The 13,843-nt window shown below is 50.6% G+C and overlaps 5 protein-coding genes across 5 annotated transcripts; 2 read left to right on the top strand and 3 right to left on the bottom strand.

The window, feature by feature from the left end:
* Positions 1 to 1,551: 1,551 nt before the first annotated feature.
* Positions 1,552 to 2,653, bottom strand: N7496_005506 (FG-GAP repeat domain-containing protein; the record flags this gene model as incomplete). The annotated part of the gene is made up of 2 exons (XM_056698435.1): positions 1,552 to 1,817; positions 2,452 to 2,653. 2 exons carry the CDS (start codon positions 2,651 to 2,653, stop codon positions 1,552 to 1,554), a joined length of 468 nt encoding a protein of 155 aa, XP_056556960.1.
* Positions 2,654 to 4,119: 1,466 nt separating this feature from the next.
* N7496_005505 (L-lactate dehydrogenase (cytochrome)) lies at positions 4,120 to 5,740 on the top strand (the record flags this gene model as incomplete). The annotated part of the gene is made up of 3 exons (XM_056698434.1): positions 4,120 to 4,225; positions 4,278 to 4,591; positions 4,664 to 5,740. 3 exons carry the CDS (start codon positions 4,120 to 4,122, stop codon positions 5,738 to 5,740), a joined length of 1,497 nt encoding a protein of 498 aa, XP_056556959.1.
* Positions 5,741 to 6,248: 508 nt separating this feature from the next.
* Positions 6,249 to 9,498, bottom strand: N7496_005504 (uncharacterized protein; the record flags this gene model as incomplete). Its single annotated transcript, XM_056698433.1, has 6 exons — positions 6,249 to 6,812; positions 6,875 to 7,066; positions 7,129 to 7,225; positions 7,305 to 7,680; positions 8,324 to 8,617; positions 8,655 to 9,498. The coding sequence occupies 6 exons, from the start codon at positions 9,496 to 9,498 to the stop codon at positions 6,249 to 6,251; spliced, it is 2,367 nt and encodes a 788-aa protein (XP_056556958.1).
* A 703-nt stretch (positions 9,499 to 10,201) lies between these two features.
* Positions 10,202 to 12,298, top strand: N7496_005503 (serine/threonine-protein kinase; the record flags this gene model as incomplete). The annotated part of the gene is made up of 4 exons (XM_056698432.1): positions 10,202 to 10,374; positions 10,421 to 11,367; positions 11,432 to 11,510; positions 11,569 to 12,298. The coding sequence occupies 4 exons, from the start codon at positions 10,202 to 10,204 to the stop codon at positions 12,296 to 12,298; spliced, it is 1,929 nt and encodes a 642-aa protein (XP_056556957.1).
* Positions 12,299 to 13,217: 919 nt separating this feature from the next.
* Positions 13,218 to 13,803, bottom strand: N7496_005502 (MGMT family protein; the record flags this gene model as incomplete). Its single annotated transcript, XM_056698431.1, has 3 exons — positions 13,218 to 13,395; positions 13,505 to 13,631; positions 13,689 to 13,803. 3 exons carry the CDS (start codon positions 13,801 to 13,803, stop codon positions 13,218 to 13,220), a joined length of 420 nt encoding a protein of 139 aa, XP_056556956.1.
* Positions 13,804 to 13,843: the final 40 nt, after the last annotated feature.

The raw sequence follows: 13,843 nt of genomic DNA, 5'->3' as shown, positions 1-13,843 counted from the left end.
AGTAATGCAATACAGACCCTAAATGGGGCACGCCAACTTAGCTGCAAAAATCGCTTCAGGGAGAAGCGCCATTCTCCACGGTGCTTTTATTTGCCAATGTGTCTTCAAGGGTGGGCTCAGCATCAACAAAAGCATGCTATACCAAATGGGACTTTCTTAAGGATACTAGAGAATTTTCAATGAAGACCGTCACTAAGCGTACTATCACAGGGGGCAATGAAGGGCGAATTGTGTGATTGAAACCCGTCACTATCAACAGCTGCGAACACCTATTCATCGAGGCGGGGACACTAGGGGCGTTCAGCAACGACGGAACTAGCCCATCATCGTTCAAGAATTGCGTGGAAGGTAGACCGGAGAGATACAGTTAGATCCCGATGTCCGGATTTGAAGCGGCTGTTGTTGGTGAGTGCTGGACTGGCAAGCATTAGATTGGAGGCAACTGAGGCCGCAACGCTTAACATGGGATCGACACTAGCGGCTGTCAGCCAAGATTTTGGAGTTTTGACAGTCGCTGAGGACGATGGGGTCTTGTGGGGTTAATTGTGCCCGTTGAATTGATGAAGACTGGGTAGATAACTAGTACAGTCGTTCTCGAAATCGGCTTGACCAATACACACTCAATCACTCTTTTTTGGCCCCACTGCCAAGACCTTAGCGTAGATCAATCATTGATCTGCCCGCAGTGAATTGAGGACCACCGTAAAATGCAGTTTATACGGTATTGTAAATTGGTGATGGGTGTAGAATATGTGCCTGACCCTCTGCAGTATCTAGGACTGTCGATAGTACGCTGTGGAGTCTCCGACTGCTCTAAAGAGTAGGAAGGAGCGATTAGTTAGTCAGCGTCGACCTAACTAACTACAGTCGGATTTCCTGATTTATCCTAAGGATAAAAATTAGTTGTGATAGATCCCTGGTTATTTCCAATTTAGAGTCTTATCGTTATTGCCGCAGAATAATAACGAATCCATAGACAAGGGAAAGTGCCTCGTTTGTATTTTATAAGAAATTATCTGCTTCTCAGTTGAAGGAGTTGAAGGAGAGGGTATTTTTAGTTTGGCGATCAGGCAACCTTTACAGCGCCAAGGGGAATGGATTGAGGCCGACCCAGGGAATATCCTGTTGGTCCTGTGGAGGTCACATTAGTCCCTAGGAACAGATCGATTACGAGCCAGAATACCCAGATCACACAGAACACGCGATAGCTATGTAGCCAGCTCCCTATACAGGGTCGCTCGAAAGCAGCTCTATTATGCTTATTTTTTTTTGAAATTTGAAAAAAGTCTTAGCCAGACCTGCATTTTCCTACATAAGGTCTAGACTTTGTGAAGTCATTGAATATTATGACAGCCAAGATCAAGGGGCTACTATAATCTAGAAACTGCCGGTATAACGCGTCTTCAACGATCTTCAACCAAATAAACTACGCAAGGGGAACGATAGAAGCTAATCCTGAGCGGCCCTGAGTATACCTCTTGTTTATGAAATAAGATAGATCTGCTATTGAAGGACATGGATTCTTCAGGTTGACTAGTTACCCTGGTTTAGTCAATCCACACAAGTCCCAAGTAAGACGCTCACGTTATTCTCGCCGGTATTCGAAGTCACGATATCCAGATGGCCATCTCCGTTGAAGTCACCCACTGCAACACCAGATGGACCAGACCCTACAGCGAAAGCGACCTGTGTCTGGAAGCTCCCTGATCCAGTCCCGAGCAAGACACTCACTGTGCCATCGCCGGCATTCGACGTCACGATATCCAGATGGCCATCTCCGTTGAAGTCACCCACTGTAACACCAGATGAAGCAGACTCTACAGCGAAGTAGTCAGTGGTGAAGCTTCCTGATCCAGTACATATGCAGGAGCCTGATGAACAAGTCGATCCAGACGGGCACTATAGAGACGCAGGATTTAATCACATTAGTTATAAGAACAACCCCACAATGGTAAATCTATAAGCATAAAGGTTAGGAGCAACTCACACTGTTTCCACAAGTACCACAGTTACTAGGACTGTTCTGGAGGTTGGTACAGACTCCATTGCAACAGGTCAGACCGGACGCGCACTGTCGAGCACTATTTAGTTATTGTTATTACCTCAAATATGTTGTCTCTAGGTATCCTACACATTGCCCATTACAAATAGAAGAAGCATCACAGCCTGTCATTGGTGTACAGATGCAACCCCTATTTCATATTAGCTTTCAACAGCTCTGCAGTCTTGGAGTTTTAGAGAATCAGAGATCGAGACTCACGGCGTATTTTGTCCAAGCAGAAGTCCAAGTAAACTAGGAGATCCACTACCGTTGTCGCAGGATCCAGATTGATTCCCTGATTTTCGACACTGTGGTAATCAGTATATCAGTATTCATACAACCTCTTCGGTCATTCCCGTGGCCTACCTAAGCGTCACAAGTGGCCAGGTCGCAACTCCCCCCGCTCCCACCCCCAACCCCGACCCCGATCTTCCCAATATCGCCACCCCCGGTGATAATGTCAATCCCGCCGCTATTCCCATTTCCAACACTGTTACCCCCATGGGAAACCTCACCCTCACCGTTAGGGCCGCCCCACCTTTTCAGAGCATCTTCTCCGGAGAGCGCAGTAACAGCAGCGCAGCATAAGAGGGTACGAAGAGCGAAGCGCATCTTTAAATAAGCGTTGGCTTAAGATGAAAGAAATTTAGTTGTCAACCTGTCGTACTGCTCATACGGTATCAATTATGTCCTACCCTAGTGGATGGTGTTATAAGAAGTCCGCTCATGGTCATTAATTGACCCCTTAGGTTTTGTTATTATAAATAAGCACTTAGACAGGTTGCCTGGAATGTGACAAGAACCCTCTCGCTCTCTCTCTCTCTCTCCATAGAACTCCGGAGGCTTACGGAATGCGCCTAGATTCCGAGGCTGGGAGCATGCACGGGGCGACTAATCAGATCCCGTAGAACTAACTCTATTCTGATTGCCGGAAAGTTTTTCAGGAATTTATTTTGCGCGAAATAGTCTACATACGCTAAACCCCTTACGGGCTGAAGGAAGAAAGGGTCACTGATTTATTCTATAGCATTCTTAGGAATATATTCAAGTATTCTACATTTAAAATTTTTTAGACCATCAATGAAAGAACGTGTGTAGACTACATTTAGCGCTATAGCTTAGATTATAAGTCCAAAATTTTCTTTGTTACAACGAACAGCAAGACATCACCTTTCCCACTACTAACCTGTTATTACGTATTGAAAGGTTCAAGCAAACAAGTTTGTAAATATACGTTTTACTCTTCTCACACATTTTGAGCTTTGCTCTTGTCACTCTCCCTGGAGAGGATACTAGGTCCTGTGCCAGACTGCTATTCGTCTCTTTTCTCGGTGTCCGAATAATTCGCTGCCTCAGGCACAAATAACGGAGGAGATGGGTTTCCGATTGTTGCCTCAGGCAGAGAGTGTCCTTTCGGCAGGCCGTCGATTCCCGCCTGCCAAATTTCGGGTCGGCACTTGTTGAACATTAGAATTGAATAGTGGTATGTGGGCACTATTGGTGATTTGTAGACTTCTGTTGACGCTATAGATAAGGATTCCCCTGAAAACGGCATCCGAAGACGAAAGCACGAACTGCTCGGTGCAACAAGTCCCGGGCCTCAAGGTGTAATGTATTGATTGTGAGTGGCCCACCCGCTGTCAATTGTGCCGAGGCTGTTGCTGGCCTCAGGCTTCCATCAGGACCCCATGTCGCATGCTGATCATTCTCGTATAGAGGATAGAGACAGGATTATTCAGGACCTATAGATGCCGCAGGAAATGCGGTCGTTCGGCCGATCAAGAGATCCCGCGCCACGGTTATTTTATCGCCCGATCCTCTCGATCGAGTCCGGGATCAAATAAATCTTGTACACTGGAGATTTTGCGGCGAATCATAACCACCCGAGTCGGCCGAGAAGCTCCCCGCAACTTTCTCTCCCCCGGACTCCATTAGCCCGAGCTCTTCAACTTCACCTTTTTTTCTTCCAACATCCCTGCCCTTTCGACACTTCTCACATTGTCTTGATTGCAAGTTCTATACAAATTGCGTGCGATAGTACTAGACGCTGTCCATTTCACATACATTCCGCAGTCAACATGAGCCAAAAATTGACCGGCGCGGCAGTCGCCGAGCACAACTCCAAGGACTCGTGCTGGGTCATTGTCCACGGAAAAGCCTACGATGTCACCGAGTTCCTGCCAGGTCGGTACTTTCGAATCAATGCCTGTCGCATAGTCTAACTGTGATATTCTAGAACACCCCGGCGGTCAAAAGATCATTCTCAAGTATGCAGGCAAGGATGCGACCGAGGAGTTCGACCCTATCCACCCTCCTGACACCCTGGACAAGTACCTCGACCAGTCCAAGCACCTCGGTGAGGTCGACATGAGCACTGTGGAGCAAGAAGAGAAGGAGTTTGACCCTGAGGAGGCTGGTCGTCTGGAGCGCGTCAAGCAAATGCCCCCGCTCGCCGCATGCTACAACCTGATGGACTTTGAGGCCGTCGCTCGACAGGTCATGAAGAAGACGGCGTGGGCGTACTACTCCAGCGGAGCAGACGATGAGATCGTACGTTACAAACCCAACCTTTTCTCATATGCGAACACAAATAAACCCCATACTAATCTTATTTCCCACCAGACAATGCGCGAAAACCATCACGCCTTCCACAAGATCTGGTTCCGCCCCCGCGTCCTCGTCGACGTCGAACACGTCGACATGACCACCACCATGCTCGGCACACCCTGCTCCATCCCCTTCTACGTAACCGCCACCGCACTCGGCAAGCTCGGCCACCCCGAGGGTGAGGTCGTGCTCACCAAAGCCGCCCACCAGCACGACGTCATCCAGATGATTCCCACCCTCGCCTCATGCTCCTTCGACGAGATCATCGATGCCAAGCAGGGCGACCAAGTGCAATGGCTCCAGCTGTACGTCAACAAGGACCGCGAGATTACCCGTAAGATCGTCGAACACGCCGAAGCCCGCGGCTGCAAGGGCCTCTTCATCACAGTCGACGCACCGCAATTGGGTCGTCGCGAGAAGGATATGCGTTCCAAGTTCAGCGACGCCGGTTCTGACGTGCAGTCCGGTGATGACGGAATTGATCGCTCCCAGGGCGCTGCCCGCGCTATCTCCTCCTTCATTGACCCCGCGCTGTCGTGGAAGGATATCCCCTGGTTCAGGAGTATCACGAAGATGCCCATCGTGCTGAAGGGTGTTCAATGTGTCGAGGACGTCCTGCGCGCTGTCGAGGCCGGCGTCGAGGGTGTCGTTCTCTCCAACCACGGTGGTCGTCAACTCGAGACCGCCCGCTCCGGTATCGAGGTCCTTGCCGAGGTTATGCCCGCTCTGCGCGAGCGTGGCTGGGATAAGCGTATTGAAGTCTACGTTGACGGCGGTGTACGCCGCGCCACGGATATCGTGAAGGCGCTCTGCCTGGGCGCCAAGGGTGTTGGTATCGGTCGTCCGTTCTTGTACGCCATGTCCGCGTACGGTGTTGACGGTGTCAACCGCGCTATGCAGTTGCTCAAGGATGAGATGGAGATGAACATGCGTCTGATCGGCGCGACTCGTGTCGAGGATCTCAACCCCAGCTTCTTGGATACGCGGGGTCTGCTTGGTGGACACGCCGGTGCTATTCCTTCTGATACGCTCGGTCTGGGCGCGTATGACCCTCTCCAGGCACCGCGGTTCAATGAGAAGGCCAAGCTATAAAGAGTTGGCTTGATCGTTATTGAGGGGTTTCCTTTGTGTTATTGAGCATTTGTGTTGAATATTTTATCCCCACGCTTGTGGGATGCATGTGTATATACCCGTGTCTGATATTAGGCATTGAGTGCCACGATAGAAATACGACAGACTATGATCTAGACATTCCCGTCGGCCGTGGACCTAGCACTCTATAACTGTGCTCTAGTGTGTCTCGTGGATAGATGAGTTATGCGCCGTAGCTTGACTGAGAAGAGCGGACGAAGTAGTTTCAGAGTACTAGTAGTAATGTGTATTAAACAGGGTCAAACTGCTGAACTTTGAGCTAAGCTATACATTGAATTCGTCACGCTTTGACGCGAGTTTTCCTTCCGAAGTATTCCAATAACAACAGTTGAGCAAGATAATACGACCCCATCTCTTGTATCTCAGAGTTCGTCCCATCCAAATTCTTTTCTCTGTAGCCTGTCCTCGTCATTGGCGCAACGTTGCTTGATATCTGTTCGATTGCGACTCAAACCTTTACCCAATCATTGTCGTCACTTTCCTCGTCGCCTTCATCACTGTCTGCATCGCTGTCTTCATCGCTGTCTTCATCGCTGTCTTCATCACTGTCTTCATCGCTATCCTCGTCGCTATCCTCGTCGCTATCCTCATCACTATCCTCATCACTATCCTCATCACTATCCTCATCACTATCCTCATCACTATCCTCATCACTATCCTCATCACTATCCTCATCACTATCCTCATCACTATCCTCATCGCTTTCATCGTCTCTCTCATCCGACGTAATCGTATCTTCATGATCATCCCGCCAAGGACCCACTAACACCGGAATATATTGTTCCTTATTCGTAATCCCAAATGTAAGTGGCCAAGCCCATTTCAGCAACAAATTCATCATCTCGTAAAACTTCTCTTTATCGGTACTCTCAAGATATGGCGTTCCCTTAGGCGGTACCTTGGCGTACTCCGAGAAATCCAAAATCCGAGAGAACTGAACGTGGAGTTTCCCATCAAAGTATCCACTCAGCACGCGAGTGTGCCCTGAGTTATCAAATACCACAAGCAGTGTCTGCCCGACTATGTCAGCACTATATGAAGGAAGTACGGATGCTAGTTGACCAGGAATCTTACCGGGAAAACACGGTCGTACTTTCGTGGTCTCTCGTCATCGCTGAACGGCTTCTCGCAAACCATAGTTTCCAACATAGTACACACCAAGGCCCCAAGCTCATCTCTCGAAGGCCGGGAACCCGTACCGCACTCATGGATACTTGCTGTACCCCATGCGTGGCACTGACTATCCGCGAAGGGCTCTTCCTTGGTCTTAGAATGGGTTAATCCAGTGCAAGTCTTTTCTTCGAGTAGCATCGTAGATGGATAGGCACATCGTTCAACACGGCGAATCCGATTTCGTGGAGACAATTTTTGGAAGGACAGAAGCGTCTCGTCCACGTCGCAGCGTCAATTTTGGCATCCCTTTCACTTAACAAGCGGATGGGGTAGTTAGACAGAGCGCGATAGACACACAAGCCACGACATAGGTGTTTTTTTGATAACTTACTGGTCCCAAACCCATCCATGTACACACATCGTGGAAGAGTGATGGCGAGAATCTCCTTGGAGATCCTGACCCGTTTCAAACGAGTAGATCTCGTACGTCGGCTCCAGGGTGAATGGGAGAAACGTAAATCTGCCGTCGTGAATCATGTTGCTCGATTCCGGGTCAGCTGCCTCTCGTTCTGCTGTTCTCCAAACGGAATTAAGCATGAGACTTTTCTTGCAGCCATTTGATGTATCGGGGAAGAAATTGGGGAAATCGGTTCTTGGGAGAAAGTAGGGGATGGCGCGAGGTGAGGTTTTGCCGGTTTCTATATCCAGATGGTGAAGTTGGATTCCCAGGTCGAGGAGCTCTGTGTCGGAGATGTGGGGGGAGAATACTGTTGAGAAGATTGAGCAGGATTCTTGATGTGACCTGAGAGGAGTGAGGGATCTAAGGATCCATTCCACCCTCTTGCAGGAAATTTTCCAGCGTTTTTCTGATTCGGTTTCCATGTTGGGAAATAGTTTTCGTGTAGATTGGAGAATGGTGGAAGAGAGAAATATGTAGAGGCGAGAATGGTAAATGAAACTTGCCTTTGGGAATAGAGTTTTAGGTATCTCCTTCTTCAAAATATACTAAGCCAGAGGCAGATATCTACTAAACTAGAAGTAGATGCTAATCTTGAAGAGCTATGTTGCCGTATCGGGTATGGTAGATTAGTGTTCCTTGGGACCAGAACCGGCCTATGACGTGACATGTCGAAGAGGACTATTCAGAAAATACCTAGAATGAAAGTTTACCGATTACTTCGTATAGATAGACCGATCGGTGAATGCAGAGACCTCGAAATAGACACAGGCTAATATGCCCACAAATAACAGGCCATCATGCCGCAGTAGATTGAAGATAAAAGTACTCGCTATGCACGCTGCAACCAAAACAACACTTAATGCAACCAAAATAAAACAAATAATCAACTCCCTCTCAAAGTTCAATAACCTGTGGCGCATTCCCGAGTCGGCCGCTACTGCGATACATACACGCCGCATTAACCATCCACCCACCCCCATGCGTCTCCCCACCCCAAACCCTCGACCACACCACCCCCATAACCCCATAAAACACAACCCGCGCCGCATCAGCCCACCCGGACAAATCAAACAAATCCCGCAAAAAGCCCGCCAACGAGACGAAGCGCGTATACTTCGCACGGGGTCGTCTAGACGCACACAGCCGCTCCCACGCGAGCTGCGCTTCGTCCCAGAAGATGGGCTCGCGACCGGCAGAGTTGTGGATGTGTCCGAAGACGTGGAGGGCAGGCCGTACGCGCCAGGCTTCGGCAAGGAGGTTCGGACAGCCCGTTGAGTAGACGGGGGGACATGTCGAGGTGTGCTTGTGGGGGTGTATGGGTGACGAGGATGTCTGTGTCTAAGGGGACGGTGCGGGACCAGGCGTCGTGGTGTGGAGGGTATGTGAAGGCGTGTTCGGGGCCTAAGGCCATTAGGGCTGGGATTTGGGGAGCGCCGTAGATGGTTAGTTCTCGAGGGCGCGAGCTTGTAAGTGGAGTTGTCGATGAGACGGAGGATGCGTCTGTGGAAGCAGGGAAGGAGAGTGTCACGGCGGAATGTTGGAGGTAGTGAATATCGCCCCAGTCGATGCGCGACGGCGCGGTGATTTCCTCGAGGGAGTGGATAGACGCCGTCGACGCGGAGACCGCGGCGAATGATGAGGCAGAGGACTGCTCATCGCGGTCCTCTTCACAGCGCGAGCGGACATCGAAGTAGCTATCGTGGTTCCCGCAGATGACGACTTTTTGGGGATGGGGCAGCGAGCGCAGCCAGTCTACTGCAGCTTGAATTTCGCGCACGGAGCCGTCGTTGGCGAGATCGCCGGCGTGAATTAGGAGGTCGCCATCTGGTACTTCGGGCCACTCGAGGGTGTGGGTGTCGGAGATACAGACGACGCGGATGGGGTTCGCGTTTGGAGGTGGAAGCCGGGGAGGACCACGCAGACGGAGGAGGATTTGATGGAGTGGATAGACGAGGGCGACGAGAGGGGGAGGATATAAAATAGTCTGGGAGTGGACGGCGATAATAAGGGTTGGACATGGTGGGGGACTGGGGGAGGAGGAGAGATAGTGGAGGTTGAGCTCTGGTTGGATGTTGACAGTTTTGTAGTTTGGAGAGTTTGGGGCGGGGAGGATCGGTGGTGACATCAGGAGGATCCAGAGAGAGTAGTGATGACGGTGGAGAGGAGAGGGGTCTCGGGATAATAGTTACATGAATACTAGAACTATGTTTACACTTATGATCGAGTATTCTTGGGTCATCACATCTCCAGTAAATTCCCAGTCTCATCACATTTAATCCTTCTGGTTGGCGCCATCACCAGCCACCTTTTCCCCGCTGGGCACCACATCGCGATCTCGGTATAATTCCCCCTCCAGCCTGATGGTTCTGTCTTTCGACACTCTTGAAGAATAATAGGATTATCCATCGTTTTACTCCATGATCCTTGATTCCCATCTCTCTGTTTACTTCTCTATTTCCCTTTTACTCGGTTAGGAATACTCTCGGCTTCTCTCGAAAGCGTCGTTCGCCACATCCGTCGCATACACCAACCTTCAACCAACTGGCTGCTTGCGGAATCTCTCCTTCACCCAACTTCTCTCTCGTCTTGGTCCCAACACCTAAACGTTAACACTTTCTTCCACCTCACTCCTTTTCTTTCTACCACTGCTCTGCGATCTTGATCCTCTTCTTTTTCATCCATCTCCCTCTCTCCACTGGAAGTCCCCCTCTTCCTCTCCGCGCACCGCCCTCTTTTTCCTTTCCCGCCAACCACCTCGCATCCCGGTGCCCCGCCTCTCTCTCTCTCTCTCTCTCAGCTGCCCTCCACCTCCCTTCCAACTCCACAACATGGAGGGCATTGATCTCACAAAGGCCGTGTTGAACAAGGGTAAACAAATGGCCAGTGTCGCTGCGTCCACTGCCAATGGCAACGGCGGCAAGAAGAGGAGAAAGGGCACTGACTTAAAGCCCATCGTCACCAATGATGGCAAGTCTGGCGAGGCGGGCGAAGCCACAGAATCGTGAGTCGCCGTTTTTTTTTTACTTTTTTCTACACCATCTAGCTAGGCGCGATCTACGATCTGGGCGATTTTCTCCAAATGTTCGATCGCGACTTCGTTTGACACCCTTCCCGCTTGTTTTTGTTTTTCCTCAAACTGATCGCTTTTTTCCCATCTCCGACAACAGAAGCGGCGCTGCGCCAAATTCCAAGACAACCGGGGCTGCAGGGTCGCGCTCACCTTCGACCTCATCGGGCGACGAGGTTGAAACCACCGCCGAAGAGGAGGATTCCGAGGACTACTGCAAGGGTGGGTATCACCCGGTGGCCGTGGGCGAAACGTACAATAATGGCCGCTACGTCGTGGTGCGCAAGCTTGGGTGGGGCCATTTCTCGACCGTCTGGCTGTCGAGGGACACAACCACGGGCAAGCACGTTGCGCTGAAGGTTGTGCGCTCCGCTGCCCATTATACCGAGACCGCCATCGATGAGATCAAGTTGCTCAACCGGATCGTCCAAGCCAAGCCTTCTCACCCAGGTCGCAAGCATGTGGTCAGCTTGCTGGATTCGTTCGAACACAAGGGACCCAACGGTGTCCACGTATGTATGGTGTTTGAGGTCCTGGGTGAGAACTTGTTGGGGTTGATCAAGCGATGGAACCACCGAGGTATCCCCATGCCATTGGTTAAGCAGATTACCAAGCAGGTATTACTGGGATTGGATTATCTACACCGGGAGTGTGGTATCATCCATACCGATCTCAAGCCGGAGAATGTGTTGATTGAGATTGGCGACGTGGAGCAGATTGTCAAGGCCCATGTGCAGCAAGAAGAGGCCAAGAAGGCCGAGGAGAAGAAGAAAGAGGACAATCGGAATGGACGGCGGCGCCGGCGCACACTTATTACGGGCAGTCAACCATTGCCGAGTCCGCTGAACACCAGCTTTAGTAGCTTCGACTTTAAACACAGCTCTTCCAATTCTCACAGCAGTTTGAGCCAGATGGTGAACGATTCGAGTGAGTGACCACCCTGAAGAAGGAGTGTTCTTTTTGAATTATTTGCTGATCATTTGGATTTTAGCACCAAACGAGACCTCTATGAAGGAGGCTCTGGGCATCAAAGATGAAGATGAACAGCAGAAGACGCGAGAGAAGACAGCGTAGGTCGACCCTTCCCCCGCCATTCGCACTGTACTCCAAGCTAATAATGTCATGCAGTGATCTCCTGGAGAGAGAAGTGTCCGGTATCTCTCTCGATAAGAGCTCAACAAAGTCTCTCGAAGAGGAGATTGACGCCAGCATTATTTCCGTCAAGATTGCTGACCTGGGTAACGCATGCTGGGTTGGGCACCACTTCACCAATGACATCCAGACGCGGCAATACCGATCGCCGGAGGTTATACTTGGCGCCAAATGGGGCGCCAGCACGGACGTGTGGAGTATGGCGTGCATGGTAAGATCGCTCCGATTCGAGGACTTGGTCGAATTTGTCCCCTCTAACACAGTCCAGGTCTTCGAGCTCATCACTGGTGACTACCTCTTCGACCCTCAGTCCGGCACTAAATATGGCAAAGACGACGATCATATCGCCCAGATTATCGAGCTGCTCGGACAGTTCCCCAAATCACTCTGCCTCTCCGGTAAATGGTCGCAAGAGATCTTCAACCGCAAGGGCGAGCTGCGCAACATCCACCGTCTGCGTCACTGGGCTCTGCCCGACGTTCTTCGGGAGAAGTATCACTACAGCGTAGAGGAAGCCATGCGGATCAGCGAGTTCCTCTTACCCATGCTGGATCTCTCACCGGAGAAGCGTGCCAATGCCGGTGGCATGGCCTCGCACGAGTGGATGCAGGATACGCCGGGCATGGCGGGGGTCAGTCTGGGTATTACACCTGGGACACGAGGTGAAGGAATTGACGGGTGGGCATCCGAAGTCAAGCGGCGTTAGAAGAGCCGTGCTACAAGGGTGACAGGATTTGTCGTATCTCAGCGAGTTTTTTTTCCCCTTTCTTGGTCTCCTCGGCTTTCTTGTCTACTTTTTTTTCGCCTTTGCCCCTTTCCCCCCTTTTCATCTTTGACGGGCTAGGACCCTAGACGGGACGGTCTGTCGGAGTTGCTTTGCTGGATGATCCTTTTCTTCTTTTTCCCCTTCATGCCCCTATCTACCTTTCCTGTCTACCCTATCCTACTTTACCTACCTTCCAAACAACATTGATGATATGCGAGTCTTAACGATCCTTTCTCTTTTGGGTTCCGTTTTGGATGCAAACTGGTCGGCCTATGTGCTTCTTTTCGTTTTGTCTCCTCCTTTTCCAAATCATCTTCCCCGGCGACTCATCTGTGGTTTCGCAACTCTGTGAATGTGGCCGTCATTGAGAAGATGTCGTGCCAAGTATCCACTCTAGCCCTTTTCGTCCGCCTCGCCTACTTTACGCCCATAGAAATCCGTGCTCCAGCTTGATGCTCTCTTCTTTTTTTATTGTGTCTGTGCCTGGTGGGGTGGATAGCCTCCGAATTACTGGGTCTCGCGTTCACTAAACCCTGCAGCCATCCGGTCCTCACCTTCGAGGTGGGTGGTCATAGGTCGCACTTCGGGTGGCTGTCGGGGACTTGCGTTGCGTATCGAGTTGTTAGAAATACGAAGACTGTATGACCTGAGCGTTTGGGCGTACTCTTTCAATCTCGGGCAAATTTCCATTTTTTAGGACTCATTAAACTTACTTCTCTACTCCGTACAGAGCTTGCGATGTACAGGATCAAGTAGAAACAAAATTTAAGGCATCGAATGAACTGAAGTGGATGATGCTTGTACGTGGTTCATTGGTATCAAGGTGCTCTGTTCATGAGTGCTGCGAATGGGAGAGAATCTATGAATCCTGCACGAACAACTGTTCATCATTCTCCTCCTCTTCCTCACTGGGTAACCTACTTGGAAACCAGCCATACTGCGAGAAATCAACGTATATCTCCCCCATACTATCCCTAGTGACCTCAACCCCTTCTTGCCCGAGCGCTTCTGCTTGGCGCTCAGCGCTGCCAGGGCCTCTATACAGACCGATCAGCAACCTGCAATATGCAAACACGACAATAAAGAAGACATCAAATCACGGTTGCAGCCTGTATACGTAATGACCATCCAAGATTGGGCACCTACCGATGAGATATCATCCCCTTAGCATTAATAACTCGCTGCCAGGGAACATTACTGGAGTTGAAATGGGCACCGGTATCTGCATTGGGCAGGGACTTGAGGCAGACCCCGACTTGACGTGGTCGTTGGGCTGGTGTGGTTCAACCCATTAGCTACTAGTTCATGCGTGGGCCTGGTGGGTACATACGTTCGCCGAGAAGAAGGGCGATATGTCCGTAGGAAGTGACTTTGCCGGCGGGGATCTCTTGGATAGCGGCATACACGGCATTAGCCCACCATTCAGCTTCTTCCGAGCGAGGCATCTTGGTCCCAGTCCAGCACTAGCTGATCCCTTCACCTGAT

Source organism: Penicillium cataractarum (genome assembly GCF_028827025.1).
Source record: "Penicillium cataractarum strain IBT 29864 chromosome Unknown utg000004l, whole genome shotgun sequence".
Classification (NCBI taxonomy): domain Eukaryota; kingdom Fungi; phylum Ascomycota; class Eurotiomycetes; order Eurotiales; family Aspergillaceae; genus Penicillium; species Penicillium cataractarum.
Note: the sequence above shows the minus strand (reverse complement) of the source record. Positions and strands in the feature narration are given on the sequence as shown.